At 44.8% G+C, this 18,147-nt stretch overlaps 1 protein-coding gene across 1 annotated transcript; it reads right to left on the reverse strand.

Moving 5' to 3' along the window:
- Nucleotides 1-12,286: 12,286 nt before the first annotated feature.
- Atp5if1 (ATP synthase inhibitory factor subunit 1) lies at nt 12,287-14,838 on the reverse strand. Its single transcript, XM_008847959.3, has 3 exons — nt 14,678-14,838; nt 14,495-14,586; nt 12,287-12,542 (listed from the first exon to the last, which is right to left on the reverse strand). The coding sequence occupies exons 1-3, from the start codon at nt 14,762-14,764 to the stop codon at nt 12,401-12,403; spliced, it is 321 nt and encodes a 106-aa protein (XP_008846181.1). The 5' UTR covers nt 14,765-14,838; the 3' UTR covers nt 12,287-12,400.
- Between the last annotated feature and the right edge of the window lie 3,309 nt (nt 14,839-18,147).

The following is an 18,147-nucleotide window of genomic DNA, read 5'->3' on the forward strand; positions in this document are numbered from 1 at the left end:
ATTTTAATTAAAAGTAAATAAATAAAGAGATAAGAATTTGCTGAAAATTCTCGGAGAGTTGTTTGCTTGCAGCAAGGTCCCTGGCTCCCCTTAGCCCTTTCCGCCAACCCCTCCCGCCCCCAAGCTGGCCTGGGAATCGGGAGAACGGAGGCCAAGGACACAGTCCTAGCTTTTTCGTCCCGTTACTCAGGGCGAGCCCCTTCATCTCTCTGCACCTGCTTCCTGTTTTGTCAAACCAGGCAATACTGTTGTGAGGATGAAAGCCTAAAGCATGAAAACCCTTTAACAGCTTCATGCAGATGAAGTGTTCACGAAGGCAGCCGGGACTATTATTTATATTGTTTTCCCTAAAGTCTCCCCGGGCCAAAGCTGCATCACTTCTTTTCGCACAGCAACAGGCATGTCCTACGTCAACCGCGGCAGCCAATGAGCAGGGAGGTGGGCGGGGCTTCATGACAGCCAATAGGTGCCCGCAGCGACGCTCCGGCTAGGACCAGGCGGGTTTCCAGGCTGATTAAGGAAGCGAATCTCGGAGGCTGTTTGGGGGACGGGAAGGGTCTTCAAAATCTTCAGTCTCTCCTTATCAACCAGGCTCTGATTGGTGTAGGACGTAGCGCCCTCCTCTCCCTCCCCTCCCCGCCCCTCCTGCGCTGGGAGGCAGCAGGTACTGCAAGGTTTGCTTTTTTCTTTTCTTTTGAGACCTAGTCTCGTGTATCCTAGGCTGGTCTGAATTCGAGCTAGGTGTCCCCATGGCTGCTCTTGAATTTGTGATCCTTCTGTCTCAGCCTCTCAAGTAGCCGGGATTACAGGTCTGAATCACCTTACCCAGTGTTGTCTCTTTATACCCTTTTTAATCCACCTATATTTAAACTCTGGGATGTTACATTTTTAATCAAAAAGACCTTTATGCCCGGTGTGATAGTGTACAGGCATGTATTCAAGGCCAGTCTAGCGAAGTTAAACAACTTAGTAAGAGCCAGTATGAAACAAACCGATGGAGAGAGCCTTTCAAAGATGGGGAAAGAATCAACTTCCTGCCTTAGCTTCCTGAGTACTTTGAATCACAGACCTGTACCGCCAGTCTGATTGCACGATCTTCGTATTTTTGTATATTATTTGTATTATCATGGTATTATTATATAAGGGAGAGTCTCATGAACTCTGATCTTCCTCCCTCCCTCCCTGGAGTGGTGGGATTATAGGTGTGTGCCATCATGCTGGGCTTCTTAGCCTAAATTTTACTTCTTGTAAAGATTTATTTATTTGAAGAGATGGCTCAGCAGTGGAGGACCTGGGTTCGGTTCCCAGCACCCATGTGGCCGCTAACACTCATCCATAACTCCAGTTCCAGGGGATCCCGTGCCTTCTTCTGGCCTCAGCAGACACCAGGCACACACTCATACTCATAAAACTAAAATAATATTGTTAATATATTTGTCTATTTTTATATGTATTTGTGTGTGCTTGAATGTATGTGTGTGCAGGGCCAGAAGAGGATATTAGACCCCCAAACTAAAGCCTAGTTGTGGTGCTGGGAACCAAACCTGCATTCTCTGCATGAGCAGCCAGTGCTCTTAACTGCTGAGCCATCTCTCCAGCCCCCAAAATCAATATTCTTTAGCATAGCTGAGCTTGGTGGCCTATGCCTGTAATCTCATCCACTGGGAAGGCTGAGGCAGGAGAATCACAAGTTGGAAGCAAGCGTGGGAAGCTTAATGAGACTATGTTCCAAAATGAAAGGTAAAAAGAAGACAGGGGTACTACGGCTCTGTGGTGGAGCACATGTGCATGAGGCCCTTTCAACCCCCAACACTACTTTTCCCTTCTTTTCTCCTACCCTGTGGGTTCTAGGGATAAATCCAGGCCCTTAGACTTATCAGCAAGAGCCCTTACCCATTGAGTCACCTCTCCCCCTCATGCTGGGGATCAAACCCAGAACCTTGAACATTATAAACAGGCGCTTTACTACTGAGCTACACTGCTAACCCCACTTCCTATATTCATACTTAGGGACACACTGCAGTGCTCAAGGTCAAACACAGTGCTCAAGGCAATAACACAGTAGGAATTAGAACCAGTTTTTCATTCTCTATCCAGGCTCTTTAATCTTCTTATTCAGCAATTAAAACTCATTAGCTTTTTCTTCTTCTTCCTTAAGAGACATGATCTGCTGTGTTGCCCAGGCTGGCCTTGAACACTTGGGCTCAAGGAATCCTCTTGCCTCAGCCTCTCAAGTAGTAGGATTATGAGTGTGTGTGGTGCCCCTGCAAAACGTTCTAATTCTCATTAACTTGAATGTTCATTTTTCTGGGTGGGAGCAGGACAAGGTCAGCTAGTTTGCATAAAACGAAAAGGAACAGAACGTGTGGAAGTAGGTACTGTGCTGTTAGCTGTACAACCTCAGCTACTGTTTTCTAGTCTCTTCCTTGCTCTGCTCCAGCTACACTGGCCACTTTATGGTTCTGCCACTCTGTCAGGCCACTCTTATCTCCAAGCCCTTGCTATTAAACCTCTGCTTGGAATGTTCTGGTCCTTTACAGCTATGTTATTATCTCCTCCAGGCTGCTCCTTTATCAGTGAACTATAAGATGACAGTCTGATTAGGACCCAGGACAGAAAACACATCGCTGGGGCTGGAGAGATGGCGCAGCAGTTAAGAGCATTGTCTGTTCTTGCAGAGGATGCAGATTTGTTTCCCAGCATCCACATGATGGCTAACAACTGTCTCTAACTCCAGTTCCAGAGGATCTCACACCCACTTCTGACATCCATGGGTACTGCATGACAAGGGTGCACTTACATACATGCAGGTAATACACTCATACACATAAACTATATTTAAAAAAATAAAACAAATCATTTCCATCTACTTTGTGTTCCTTACTCTGTTTTATTTGTTTTACACCTAACATGTATTTACTTTCTCATATTATGTAAACTTCCTGAGGTTCACACCCACTTCTGACATCCATGGGCACTGCATGACAAGGGTGCACTTACATACATGCAGGCAATACACTCATACACATAAACTATATTTAAAAAAATAAAACAAATCATTTCCATCTACTTTGTGTTCCTTACTCTGTTTTATTTGTTTTACACCTAACATGTATTTACTTTCTCATATTATGTAAACTTCCTGAGGTCAGGACTTTGGTTTTCTATTGTATCCTCTGTACCTCTTATGGTGCCTGGCACATAATAGACAATTCAATTAAACTTTTTTTTGCCTGGGGTGGTGGTGCACACCTTTAATCTCAGCACTTGGGAGGCAGAGGCAGGCAGATCTCTGTGAGTTCAAGGCGAGCCTGGTCTATATAGTGAGTTTCAGGTCAGCTGGGCTACAGGGAGACCCTGTCTCAAAAAGACCAAAAATAAAAAATAAAAAATAAAATTTTTTGTATTGGGTGTAAAGTGTTTACCTAGTATTCACAAGGCCTTGGGTTCAATACCAAGTAACACACAGACACAGACACACATACACACACACACACACACACACATTTTTATAACGGCTAGAGAATGGTTCAATGGTAGCACTTGCTACTCTTCCAGAGGACCCGAGTTTGGACACCATTAGGTGGCTCATAACTGCTTGTAACCCTGACTCCAGGGGATCTGATTCCCTCTTCTGGCCTCCAAGGGCACCCACACATGTGCCAGACACTGACACAGATATACACATGAATAAAATGTAAAAATAGGGCACACGCCTGTAGTCCCAGCACTTGGGAGGCAGAGGCAGGTAGATCTCTGTGAGTTCAAGGCCAGCCTGGTCTACATAGTGAGTTCCAGGACAGCTGGGGCTACAGAAAAAAAAAAAAAGTAAAAATAAAAAAGATGGGTATAGTGGCACACACTTTTAATCCCAGCAGAGGCAGGAAAATCTCTGTGAGTTCAAGGCTAGCCTCATCTATACTACATAGCAGGTTCCAGGCCAGGTAGGGCTATTAGTGAAGCCCTGTCTCAAAAAACAAAACAAAACAAAAAACACTGGATCTGGTGGTGCACACCTTTAATCCTAGCACTCAGGAGACAGTGGACCCAGATTTGATTCCCAACTCCCACATGGCCACTAACAACCATCCTTTAAACTCTGGTTCCAGGGGATCAGATGCTTTCTTATCTCTGCAGGCATTGCATGACATGTGTGCACTTACATATATGCAGGCAACACACTCATAAAATAAAAATAATAAATATATTTAATTTTTTGTTTCAGTAACTAAATGGATAAATGAAATGTATACATCTAGAAGTTGCCGGATCTCTCTTATGGGCCTTCAATTTTTGGGTTTTTTTTGGGGGGGTTGGCTTTGAGACAGGTCTCCCTGTCGCCCCAGCTGGTCTGGAACTACTACGTAGACCAGGCTGGCCTCAAACTCACAGAGATTTGCTTGCCTCTGCCTCCCAAGTGCTGGGACTAAAGGCATGTGCCACCATGGCTGGCCAGGCCTGTGATTTTGTAATGGTAGTACCAGAAGTCTCTGCCTCAGTTTACTGAAAAGATGGAAGAAGATACAATGGCCAATTAACTCTTTGATCTGAGGAAGTAAATTATTTTTAGCTTGTTTCCAGACATGAAAGCATAGTGATTCCTGATGATAAGAAACATTCATTCAGAGGTGGGTGTGGTTGTAGGCCTCTGTAGAGCAGCACTGGAGGCTGGAGGATCCCAGGCTGGATGCAGGCTTGGACTACAGAGTAAGATCCTGTCTCAAAAAACAAAACAAAAAAAAGCCCAGGCATGGTGGTGCATGCCTTTAATCCCAGCACTTGGGAGGCAGAGGCAGGCAGATCTTTGTGAGTTCGAGGCCAGCCTGGTCTACATAGTGAGTTCCAGTACAGCTGGGGCTACAAGGAGGCCCCGCCTCAAAAAAGACAAAAAAAAAAAAAAAAAAAAAAAAAAAAAAAAAAAAAAAAAAAAAAAAAAAAAAAAAGAAAGGAAAAACCCAAACAAAACAAACAAAAAAGGAATTTAAATACTAATTCAAAGCTATGTAAAGAAGCCAGATATACTGGTAAAAAGTATGGGGCTGGAGAGATGGCTTAGTAGTTAAGAGCACTGACTGCTCTTGCAGAGGACTCGTGTTCAATTCCCAGCACCCACATGGTGGCTACTAACCATCCTTAACTCCAGTTCCAGGGGAATCTGAAGCCTTCTTCTGACCTCTGAGGCATTGCATGACCCTGGTGCTCTCGAATACATGCAGGCAATACACTCATACACATAAAATAATAAAAATAATAAAATATTTTTTAAAAAAGTAATTACATAGGTAGATATTAAAGTCACTCCAGGGCTGGAGAGATGGCTCCATTACAGAACTTGCTGTGCATGTGTGAGGACAAGAGTTCGTATCCCCAGGACCCATGCATAAAATGTCAAGTGGGTGTGGTGACCCTCTGGCATTTCACCACTCCAAATGCAAAGGCAGGATCTTCCAGAGCAAGCTGGCTGGCCAGACTGCCTTATTGGTGAGCTCTGAGTTCAACTGAGACATCTGCCACAATGAATAAAATGGAGAACAATGTAAGAAGACTCCTGACATCAACATGGATGCACATACACAGGTACCCACATGTGTACAAATACACATACATCACACACACACACACACTCACACACACATTTTTAATGTCAGTACAGCAGGACATGGCAACTCATGCCTATAATCCCAGTACTTGGAAGACTGAAGCAGAAAGGCCTCAGCACACTATCCCACCCATCCCACAATAAATAAGTCAAGTTTGAAGGCTCAGCAGGTAAGGGCACTTGCTGCCATGTCTGACAACCTGAGTTTGAGCCCCAGGACCCACATGGTGGAAAGAGAGAACTGACTTGTGAGAGTTGTCCCCTGATTTCCAAATGTATGCCCTGGCATGTGCACATCCACACACATGCACAAGTAAATAAGTGTAATAAAAAGTGTAAACACAAATGAGTCTAAGGACATAGCTCCCTATAAGAGTGCTTGCCTAGCAAGCATAAGGCTCTGGGTTCTATCCCCAGTAAAACTCACAGACACACAAAGGAAGCTGGGTCTTGTTGTTCATACATATAATCCCAGCATTCCCAATACTTGAGAGGTTGAGGGAAGAGGATTGCTGTGAGTTCTGGTCAGCCTGAGCTACATAGTGAGTTATGGAATGAGACCCTGTCTCAAAGACAAACAAAAAAAGCAAAAAGATATACATAGTTAGGAATGTAGCTTAGAGGTAGAGTGCTTGTTTAAAATACAAGGCCAGGCTGGGGAGATGGCTCAGTGGTTAAGAGCACTGGCTGCTCTTGCAGAGAACCCAGGTTTGAATCCCAGCACCCACATGGCAGCTAACAACTGTCCAACAGTCTGTAACACTAGTTCCAGGGGATTCAATATCCTCTTCTGGCTTCTGTAGGCTTTGTACATACATGCAGGCAAAACATAAGATGAAAATTATATATATATATATGTGTGTGTGTGTGTGTGTGTGTGTTTCTCATGTACTAAGCTGCTCCTTACATACACACACAACTTTTGTCATTATCAATAGCTCACACAGAGGAGACCTAACTGAAGTTGTAAGGCTTGGCAGTAAGTGCCTTTACTGGAAAAGCCATCTCACTAGCCCACGTTTGGGTTTTTTTTGAGACAAGTTGGCCTAGACTGACTATGAAGGCAAGGATGACCTTGAATCCTTGATCCTTATGCCTCTGCTTCCCAAGTGCTGGACTGCCATACCCGCCTTAGAATTGGTCTACCTCAATGATTAGTTCATTTTTGGCAAGAGAGCCAAGACACTGATTGAGAAAGAAAAGGCTTTTTCTATAGGTTAAAAAAAAAAAAAAGAAACTGAGAGCCAGGCATGACACATGCCTTTAGTCCCAGCACTTGGAAGGCAAAGGCAGGTAGAGCTCTGTGAGATGAGTCCAGCCTGGTCTATATAGGGCGTGCCAGGCCAGTCGGGGCTACAGGAAGACCCTGTCTCAAAAAGACAGAAAACAAAACAAAAAAACCCCCACTAAATTCAAGCATTAAAACCATAAGTGTATGAGTGTTTTGCATGCACACATGTGTAGAGGCCAGAGTTGAGTGTCATTGGCCTGTATATGGTTGGGCAATTTATTCACTGTACATGACCCCAGACTGAAGAGACCAGGAAGGACTGAAATTCAGTCTCTACTCTGCTCACCAACTGCTCTACAAACCTTAAGCAACTAGACTCTACTGCAGGCATGTATTTGCATCAGAGACATGTATAAACATGCTGATAGGGTTCATGTCACAGCCAACATGCAAATACCAGCACCAACCATGAACACGTCTACATTTACTGCCCTGGGTGTTTCTGCTTTCTACCTGATATGTCTGAGATGTCCCTGAATCCCCCTCTCCCCACACACCTGACCTACATGGAAGACAGAGCTAATGGGCATGGATACCATCACCCTGGAACTGTAATTAAGGGCTTTGAGAGCAAGTTCTGAAGTAATGGCTTGCTATTCAACACAAACCTGATCATGAGACCTGTTGGAAGTTACTTCACAATTCTGTTCCAGTTACTTAGGCTGTAAAATCAAAGGAAGGCTGTGGTGTAGCTCAATGCTAGAGGGCATGCTTAGTATGTGTGAGGCTCTATGTTTGATTCCTAGCACCATCGATTAAAACAAAAATGTATGTATAATTAATTAAATTAATGAAATGAACCTATTTTCCAAAAATATCTTGAGATCTAATGAGCAAATAATTGTAATATGTTCTGTGCATACAAGTTTTTGTGCAAGTTGTAAATAATTCATTTTGTAAAATTCCATGGGACTATTTAAAAAAGGGGTGGGATAGTGAGATGGAGTAAAGCTGCCTGCCACCAAGCTCGACAGCCTGAGTTTGATCCCTTGAACTCACATGGTAGAAGGGGAGAACTTACTCCCACAGTTCTCCTCTGACCTCTGTGGCATACACAACCACACCCACAAAATAAATGTTAAAACGAAAAGAAACAAAATCATAGAATCATCATAATGGCTTAGTGGGTAAAGGTGCCAACTGCAAAGGCTGACGACCTAAGTTTCATCCCTTGGATCCACATGGTGAAAGGAGAGAACCAATTCCCAAAAGTTGTCCTCCGATTTCCACATGTACAACGTGGCACATGTATAACTGCACACACGTACCTGAGATATATAAAACGTGATAAAGGAAGTTCTGAAAGAAAAAAATTCAAAGCACTTTTGTTTAAAAAACAAAACAGAGGCTGGAGAGATGGTTCAATGGTTAAGAGCACTGGCTGCTCTTGCAGAGGACCTGGGTTCGGTTCCCAGCACCCACATGGCAGCTAAGAACCGTCCATAACTCCAGCTCCAGGGAATCTGACACTCTCTTCTGACCTCCACAGGCATTACACAACCTGAGTCCACTTACATACATGTAGACTTACATACATGCAGACAATACACTCATATACACAAAATAAAAATAATAAAACAAAACACAAAACCTGAGCTTCCAATAATACGGCTGTGTGGAAGTTGCTTCACTAGATCTATTCCTGCCATTCAGAGCTACTCTGGTCTTTGCCTGTTCTTAGTCTGGTTTGCTCAAGTCTTGAGATTCCATGAAACAATGGCCCCATTCTTCTAAAAAATTAATTTTTCTTTCCCGGAACCCAGTCAATACTGGCTTTTGTTTCATGTAAACAAAAAAGATTGCAAGTAATGAAGTAACCAGTGTAGCAGTTCCCAAAATGAATTCTGTGGAATTTTATGTTCTGAAATGTTATTATGGGCCAAGATGTAGATGTGGTGGTCTATGCCTGTAATCCCAGTACTCAGGAGGGTATGGCAGGAATATGAGGAGTTCCAGGCCAGCCTGGGCAACACAGTGAGTTCCAGGCCAGCATGGATTACATAGCAAGTTCCAGATCAGCCTGGGCTACATAGAGAGACTCTGTCTCAAAATAAGAACCAAAGGCTCATACCTATGATTTCAGTGCTTGGGAGGCCGAGGCTAAAGGACTTCTACATTCAAGGCCAGCTTGGGCTACATAGTAAATTCGAAATCAGCCTGAGCTATAGAGACCCTGCTTTCAAAAACAAACAGGTGCTGAAGAGATAGCTCAGAAGTTAGTTAAGAGCAATGGCTACTCTTACAGAAGACTTGAGTTTGAATCCCAGCACATACATGGTGGCTAACAACTGTCCATAACTCCAGTTCCAGGGGATCTGATGCCCTCTTCTGGCCTCTAAGGGGCGGGCACTGCATGATGGGTGCACCTATATATATGCAGGTATAACACTCATACACATAAAATAAAAATAAATTTAAAATGTTGTGGTGGTACACGCCTTTAATCCCAGCACTTGGAAGGCAGAGGCAGGCGGATCTCTGTGAGTTCAAGGCCAGCCTGGTCTACATAGTGAGTTCCGGGCCAGCTGGGGCTACAGGGAGACCCTGTCTCAAAAAGACAAAAAACAACAGCAATGAAAAAAAACAAACAAAAAAAAACCCAGAAAACAAAAATCCCAAGGGACAGGGATATAGCTGTTTGTAGAGTACTTGCCTAGCATGCACCAAGCACTGGGGATCAATCCCTATTACCTTATCTAAACCAAGTGTGAGCTGGGCTTGGTGGTGCATGCCTTTAGTCCCAGCACTTGGGAGGCAGAGGCAGAGGGATCTCTGTGAGTTCGAGGCCAGCCTGGTCTACATAGTGAGTTCCAGGTCAGCTGGCGCTACAAGGAGACCCTATCTCAAAAAGACAAAAAACAAAACAAAAACAACCCCCCTCCAAACCAAAAAACCAAGTGTTGTGGTACACACTTATAATCTCAGCACTTGAGAGGTAGAGGCAGGAGGATCAGAAGTTCAAGGTCATCCTCAGTTACATATTTAGTTTGAGGCTAGCCTGGGTTACATGAGTCCCTGATTTTAAAAACTCAAAAAAAAAAAAAAACCCCAAAAACTGATGGGTCCTTCTCCCCCATTTAAGCAGGTTCATGTGGGGGCCTGAGAATTAGCATCTAATCAGTTCCCAGGTGATGTTGATGTTATTGGCTTGTGAAAATGCTGTTATAGGATTTTCTAAATCTGTCCCACTTGGGGGTGTTTCTGGGTCCCAGGTAAGTCTTATGAACTGTGCCGATCCTGTTTAAGGCTTCATGTCATCTATTTTAGGACTTACGGGTATTTGTGCTATTACTCAATACTTACTTTCATTGCATTAAGTGGTAATAAAAATGCCATGACTCAATTGTTTCCATGGATTTTTTTTTTTTTTTTGTCTTTTTTTGAGACAGGGTCTCCCTGCAGCCCCAAACTGGCTTGGAACTCACTATGTAGATCAGGCTGGCCTTGAACTCACTGAGCTCTGCCTGCCTCTGCTTCCTGAGTACTAGGACTAAAGGTGTGCGCCACCAGGCCCAGCATGAAGTCGATTTTTTATGTGTATTTTTTTTTTTCCTTTAGTGTCTCCTACCCAGGCTGGCTTTGAACTCGTGATCCTCCAGCCTGAGATGCTGTGATGACAGGCAGGCACCACCATGCCTGGCTCTGAGGTATGTGGGGGGCTTGAACTCAGGGATGTAACAATACTAACAGTTGCTCTACTGCTGGCATCCTTAGGTCGTTTTGTGGCTGGCCACTTGAATCACTCAGTACTGAGTCACATCAGCAGCATAATTGGAAGTGTTCATGGATAGGCAACTTTTGAAAACTGCCATCTGGTTTCTTTCTTGCACAGGCTATCAATGACTTCTCCAAACTTTTCACTCACTGGCCCTAAAGGCCTTTGTGAAATAGGGTCTTGAATCATCACGATTCTGGGAAAATGATATATTAAGCTGGTGATTCAAAATGTTTTTTAGGGGCTGGAGAGATGGTTCAGCAGTTAAAAGCACTGGCTGCTCTTGTAGAGAACCGAAGTTCAAATCCTAGCACCCACATGGCGGCTAACAACTGTCTCTAACTCCAGTTCCAGGGGATCTTACACCTTCTTCTGACCTCTGGGGGCATTGCATGACATGGGTGCAGGTACATACATGCAGGCAATATATTCATACACATAATTAAAAATAAGGCGCTGGAGAGATGGCTCAGTGGTTAAGAGCACCAGCTGCTCGTGCAGAGGACCAAGGTTCAAGTCTCAGTACCCACATGGCAGCTAACAACCCTCTCTAACTTCAGTTCCAGGGGATGATACCCTCTACTGATCTCCTCGGACATTGTAGGACACCAGTGCATTTACATGCAGGTAATACACTCATACTCATAAAATACTTAAAAAAAAATGTTTTCTAATGGCCCAAATGTCATCTTAAACTGTATTTTGCCCAGCTAGTATGTTAGCTAAGTCTGGTCTTGAAATCTAATTTGAGAAATAAAGATAGTTTAGTGGTAGAACATGTACTGTACAAAGCTCTGGGTTGGGTTCCATCTTCAGGACTACATAAAGATTTGAAAAAGGAGACTAGTGACATATAGCAAAAGGATAGAGCATCTGCCTGTGGGAAGCCGTTTCCTTGATTCCAAGCAAAAAAAAAAAGGGGGGGGGCAGGGGCCAGAAAATTGGACACAAGTCTCAACTTTTGCATACTGAACATCTGTAGGCAGTATTGTATCATTTCTGGCAACCTTTTCTCCCCCCAATTTGGGGGATCAAACCAAGAACCTCATGGATGCTAGGCAAGTGCTCTACCACTGAGTTACATCCTAACCTGTATATATACTCCTTTTCTTGAGAGAGGGTCTTATGTAGCCCAGGGTGGCCTCAAACTTACTGTACAGCAAGAGATAATCTCAAACTCCTGCTCCTCTTGTCTCCATCCAAGTGCTAGGACTACAGGCCTATGCCACCATATCTGGTTTATGTAGTGCTGGGGATGAAACCCAGGGCCTGCTGCATGCTAGACAAGTATTCTATCATCTGAGCTACAGCCCAAGCCCCTGTACATGATTCCTAATTCCAACTGTCACAACCTGCAAAACTAGAGCAAGAACAGCTAGTTCATATGAAAATCCTTCAAACAATGCAAAATCCTTCAAACAATGCAATAGTATTATTGCCAGTGCCTCAAATTGCAGCTTTGGAAGCAATCGTCCCTGTCTGTTCTCCAGGATGTTTCTGATAGACTGGGCTTTACATTTCAAGATTTCTCTGACCACCTCTGACTAGACTGGGGTGCCACCCCCCTCCCTCCTTTCTGTCCTTTTATAGCTTGTGAGTTCTCTTCAATAGTCTTGATCAATTCATCTTAACGGATGAGTAGTGTCTGACCCTCTACCACCCTCCAGTTAGAAGGCACCAGGCAGTTCACTGATAATTTATTATGTTAGTAGCACACAGACCAAATATTAATCAGAACTATGTCTCTATAGCAGTGGGCAAAGATACGGGCCATTCTGTAGGGAACTGTGTGCATTCAATCCTGATCTTTTAGATATTTGATCTTCTTCTTATGTCGCTCAATTTGTTTTTGCAGACGCTTAATCTCCTCCTCATGTAGTTCAATCTCATCTTCATGGTGTTTTTTCAAGGCTGCCAGCTGTTCTCTAGTTTTCTCTCTGTAAAGAAATAGTGGCTCAGGGTTTAATTCCAATCCTCCATCCCCAAAAGGGCTTTATTTTTATTATTTATTCATTTGTTTCTTTGAGTCAGGGTCTCCTTGTAGTCTCAGCTGGCCCAGAACTGGCTATGTAGACCAGGTTGGCCTCAATGTCACGGAGATCCACCAGCCTGTCTCCCAAGGCCTGGCATTAAAGGCATGCACCATCATGCCCAGCCCAATTTTTAATTTATTTAAAAATATTTTTATTTTATGTGTATGAGTGTATTGCCTCCATGTGTGTAAGTGCACCTGTGTTGTACAATGCCTGCAGAGCTCAGAAGAGGGTGTAACTGCGGTTACAGACAATTGTTAGCCATCATGTGGGTGCTGGGAAGTAAACCCGGGTCCTCTGCAAGAACAGCCAGTGCTCTTAACTGCTGAGTCATCTTCCCAGCCCCACCCCTGGGGGGGGCAATTTTTATTTTTACATTCATTTATTGTGTTGTGTATGTGTGTGGAGGTCAGAAGGCAACGTGTCAGTTCTCGCCTTCCACTATGTGGGTCCTGGGGATCAAACTTAGGTCCTCAGTTTTGGTGACAGGCACCTTTACTTGCAGTGCCATCTAACCAACTATCAAAGAAATCTTTAATCATAACCAGAAGACCTGAAGCAATCCAGGTTAGTGGCTCACTACTGTAACCCAAGCATTCAGAAGATAGAAGCAGGAGAGAGTGCAAAAGTTGGGAGGCCAGTTTGAGTTCCAGGACAACTTGGACTACAGAGTAAAACTTTATTTCAAAAACCAAAACCAAGAAAAGAAAACAAGAACCTAAGGCAAAGGACAGAGGTCCTAAGCCAGGAGTGGTGGCACAAGCCTATAATCCTAATACTGGAGAGGCTGAGGCAGGAGAATCACCTCAAATTGGTCATCAGCCTGGGCTACAGAGCAAGACCCTATCTCAAAAAAACAAAACAAAACAACAAATAAACACCAAACATATCAACAACAACAAAAACTTAGCAGGTCCAATCAGATGGTTTCTAATGGCCATGCCTGGCACTCTGGTATGGCAGGTATCATCCTGGTACTTGTTTTGTTATTCAGGCTTGAACCCAGGGCCTCTGCATGTTAAGTTTGTAGTCCACTAGTGAGAAACACCCCCTGAGGTCTGGGGCCAATCCTTAAGGCAGAGACCAAAGGACAAGCAGATTAGTTCCTGGCTGCTCTCCAGTGTGCAGAGCAGTCAGTTAATGATAACTCGGAGCAGGGAAGGGTTATAGATAGACCTAGTCCACTCCCTTCTTCCTAACCTTGAGTGAGAAATGCACAACCCAGGGTCTGAGCTGGGCTGATTAGGGCAAAAGTCTCCAGGAGGGGGTGGAGTCCAACTTCGAGCAGGTAAGGTTACCAGAGGCTATGTATGACCCTTTCACTCTGGAGCTGGAGACATATGGAGGAATCTAGAAATGGCTGACAGGGTCTGAAGTCTCAGGAAATGGACGCAGTCTTACAAAAGGAATGCGTGGAGGGGAGGGAGGAGGAAAAAAAAATTAGAGTGATAGGTAATTAGAGTGGGGGTGACTGCTCAGGGGGTCTGCAATGTATTGGCAGGTTGGATCTAGACACATTTCTAAGAACCTGGGGCGTGAGGGGATTACCAAAGACGAGGGAAATGGAAAACAGGATGATAAAATAAGATGGAAGATGGCAAACTAGGTGAGCCTGGGGCTGAGGGTTCTACAGATCCGGTGGAAAAGCCTTGGGTTTGGGGAGGGCAGTAGTATGGGATCATGGAAATGACAGCCCTCGGGACCTCAAATGTCGAGACGAAATGGCCTCACTGTCTGGGGAGTTTTGCGGGAGGATGGACGCCCCAGGGGACCAGCTGAGGGAGGATGCGAGGTACAATGGGAGGCGTAAGGACTGGGGGCGAGATCAAGGGCTGGCCTGGACCTGGTGGCCTCACCGGAAGTACCGATCCTCCTCCGCCTTCTCTCTCTTGCCGAAGGCCCCACCGGCTTCTCGGATGGAGCCGGCGCCGGAGTTCATACTCTCCGACTGCAGAGAGAGACGCAGACATCGGTAAAGGCGCAGAGGGAGGGGGGGACCCTCGCCCAGGGTTGGAACCCAGCATCGTGCCGCAACGTACCTGGTCGGAGCCGAAACCCCGGCTCTGCAGGACTCGCACTCCCCAGACGCCCAGCCGCGCCCGAACCACCGACACGGAGCCAGCCATTGTCTCCCGGGCCGAACCCCTGGGCTCCTGGGCGGGACGCTAGCTTTCCTGCGCGCGCCCCGCGTGGCCGGCTGAGCAGCCAGTCGGTCTGGCGGAGGGCGAGACGGGCATGGGGACAGCGAATCAGCAGAGGGGGGAGGCGGGGCTTCTGGCAGTGCGCAGCGAATGCGGAGAGGGAGGCGGCCCCCGCCCATCCAACCGTTCTCTAGGGCTCAGGTGCCCCCGACTGGAGCAGGCTGATCGTGGAGTGTGAAGGGTGAGATGTCAGAAGGTGAAACGCCACCCTTTGGTCTCATTCGAATGCAGCATGGCGTCCTCCCTCACCGCGCAATTTCAGTCCTGAAGTCGGTTTTATTTTATTTTATTTTATTTTAATTTTTGAGACAGGGTCTCCCTGTAGCTCCAGGTGGCCTGGAACTCACTATGTAGACCTGGTTGGCCTCGAACTGACAGAGTTCTGCCTGCCTCTGCCTTCCGAGTGCTGGGATTAAAGGCATGCGCCACCACGCCCGGCTGAAGTCGATTTTATTAAAAGCTCAAAAGATGACATCAATAAGTTGGAGAATATAAGGTTTGGGGGGGGGGCTATGCCTAGGATGCTGACATCCTGGATACCGACGTTCATCATGCTCATCCCTTAGGAAGTGGCAGTGTTCTGTTGCATTGACACCTCCGTTTCCTCTCTCAGCTTAAATTTCACTTTCTCTGAGAAACCTTCCCTGACCTTCTTAGTCATCCTGTCACCAGCAATTCCTTTTTTTTTTAATTACAACAGCATTGACATATTCAATAACAATTTCCAGAGCTAAGAAGCATCTCTTTCAAAAATTGGCTGTGTCACCAGCAATTCTTACCAGCTCCCCGTTTTCTTTCTTTGCACAATTCACCTTGTGACGCTTCAGAGCCTTAGATAGTGAATTAGTACTTGTGCATTGTATTAATACGCTGTTGAATGGACCTGTTAACTTTTGGTGACGTCGTGGGGCAATGAAATGGAAAATAACATCAAACCCGACTGATGGTACGAAGCTGTAATCCCAGTGTCCGCATCAGGCAAGTTGGATCCAGCCTGGTCTACATAGAGAATCCTGGGCCATTCAGGGCTATACAGCAAAACCCTTTTTAAAACAGGGAACAAACATCATTAATTCATCAATAGGAGCCTAAGGCAGACTTTGCCTTGACTTCTTTCCATCTACCTAATACATGTAAACAAGACAACAGTAGGCTTTACTTTCATGAAGTTAAGGTCTTGCTTATTTTCTCTCTGTAGTCTTTTTAAAAACTTTAGATGAGCCAGGTGTGGTGGCACATGCCTTCAATCCCAGCACTCGGGAGGCAGAGGCAGGTGGATCTCTGTGAGTTCAAGGCCAGCCTGGCCTACATAGTGAGTTCCAAGAAAGCTGGGGCTACAGGGAGACACTGTCTCAAAAAGACAAAAAAAAAAAAAAAAAAAAAAAAAAAACAAGAAAAAAAAAACTTTAGATGAGAAGATTGGGCCAGATTATCTACATTATTCCTTAGTATAACTATGCCTTTTTTTGTTTTCTGTGAAATAGAACAATTTTTGTTGTTGCTTGTTCTTAAAAATTATTTTTATTTAAAAAATATTTTATTTTTATTTTATGTGTATGCGTGTATTTGTATTGTCTGCATGTAGGTAAGTGCACCCGTGTCCTGCAATGCCCACGGAGGACAGAAGAGGCTGTAGGATCCCCTGAAACTGGAGTTAGCTGCCATGTGGGTGCTGGGATTTGAACCTGGGTCTTCTGCAAGAACAGCCAGTGTTCTTAACCGCTGAGCCATCTCTCCAGCCCCATAATTTTATTATTTTTAATTTTATGTGTATGTGTGTATTGCCTGCATGTATGTAAGTGCACCTGTGTTGTGCAATCCTTGCGGAAGACAGAAAGTGTCAGATTCCCTGGAACTGGAGTTATGGACTATTGTTAACTGCCATGTGGGTGCTTGAAATTGAACCCGAGTCTTCTGCAAGAACAGCCCATGATCTTAACCTCTGAGTCATCTTCCACAGCCCCATTAGTTTGTTTTTTAATTTAAAAAATTTATTATGTTTACTTTATGTGTATGAGTGTATTGTCTGCATGTATTTAAGTGCACCTGTGTCATGCAACGTGGGTGGAGATCAGAAGAGGGTGTCAGATTCACCTGGAACTGGATTACTGGATGGTTGTTAGCTGCCATGTAGATGCTGGGACTGGAATCAGGGTCCTCTGCAAGAGCAGCCAGTGCTTTTAACCACTGAGCTATCTCTCCAACCCCCCAAAAATATTATTTTAATTTTATGTGTATGAGTGTTTTCTGTGAAATAAAACAATTTTTGTTGTTGTACCCATGTCCTGCAATGCCGACAGAGGTCAGAAGATGGGGGGTTGGATTCCTCTGGAACTGGAGTTACAGATGATTGTTAGCTGGTGCTGGGAATCAAACTACCTCATTTGGTTTATATTGTTGATTATCTTTTAGTTGGAAAAATACCAGCCCTTACCTAGGTGTAATGGCATGGGACTGTAATCTCAATAGCTGGGAGGTGGAAGCAGGAAGATCAGGGTTCAAGGTCAACAACAAGTATACAGTGAATCTGAAGCCAGTTACATGAGACCTTGTGTTAAAAAACAAACAAAAATTTTGGGGGGGATCTCAATATGTAGCCCTGACTGGTCTGGAACTTGCTTTGTAGACCAGGTGGGTCTCATACTCTGCAAGTTGGCCTTGAATTAACAGAGATTCACCTCTCCTGAATACTGGGATTAAAGGCGTGCACCACTAGGCCCAGCTTTATTTAGATATATTTTTTATGTATATCAGCATTTTGTCTGCATGTATGTACATGCACCACCTATGTACAGTACTTGCAGAGGCCAAAAGAGGGTGTTGAAAACTCTAGAACTGCAGTTACACGTGGTTGTTAGTCATCATGTGGATGCTGGGAACAGAACCCTGAGTCAGAACCTAGGTTGCTAAATAAAAATTATAGTAAGAGCCAGGTGTGGTGGAGCACACCTTTAATCCCAGCACTTGGGAGGCAGAGGCAGGCAGATCTTTGTGAGTTTGAGGCCAGCCTGGTCTATATAGTGAGTTCCAGGCCAGCTGCGGCTACAGGGAGACCCTGTCTCAAAACACACACACACACACACACACACAAACACACACACACACACACACACACACAACACCCCCAAAAAACAACAACAACAACAAAAGTTACAGTAAAAAAGGAAGTACTATTGGTGGGGATGTGTAGGAATCAAAACCCTCTTACATTGCTGGTAGAAATGTAAAATGAGGGGCTGGAGAGATGGCTCAGTGGCTAAGAACACTGACTGTTCTTGCAGAAGACCCGGGTTTGAATCCCAGCACCC

This window comes from Nannospalax galili, unplaced genomic scaffold (assembly GCF_000622305.1).
Source record: "Nannospalax galili isolate Female #2095 unplaced genomic scaffold, S.galili_v1.0 scaffold23, whole genome shotgun sequence".
Classification (NCBI taxonomy): Eukaryota; Metazoa; Chordata; class Mammalia; order Rodentia; family Spalacidae; genus Nannospalax; species Nannospalax galili.

What these genes read in the sequence shown, in the direction of transcription:
- Atp5if1 (XM_008847959.3), bottom strand. Translation starts at nt 14,764, where the DNA reads ATGGCTGGCTCCGTGTCGGTGGTTCGGGCGCGGCTGGGCGTCTGGGGA. An exon ending in GGGGTTTCGGCTCCGACCAG is followed by an intron (nt 14,587 to 14,677) that starts GTACGTTGCGGC and finishes CTCTCTCTGCAG; the next exon opens with TCGGAGAGTATGAACTCCGG. An exon ending in GAGGAGGATCGGTACTTCCG is followed by an intron (nt 12,543 to 14,494) that starts GTGAGGCCACCA and finishes ATTTCTTTACAG; the next exon opens with AGAGAAAACTAGAGAACAGC.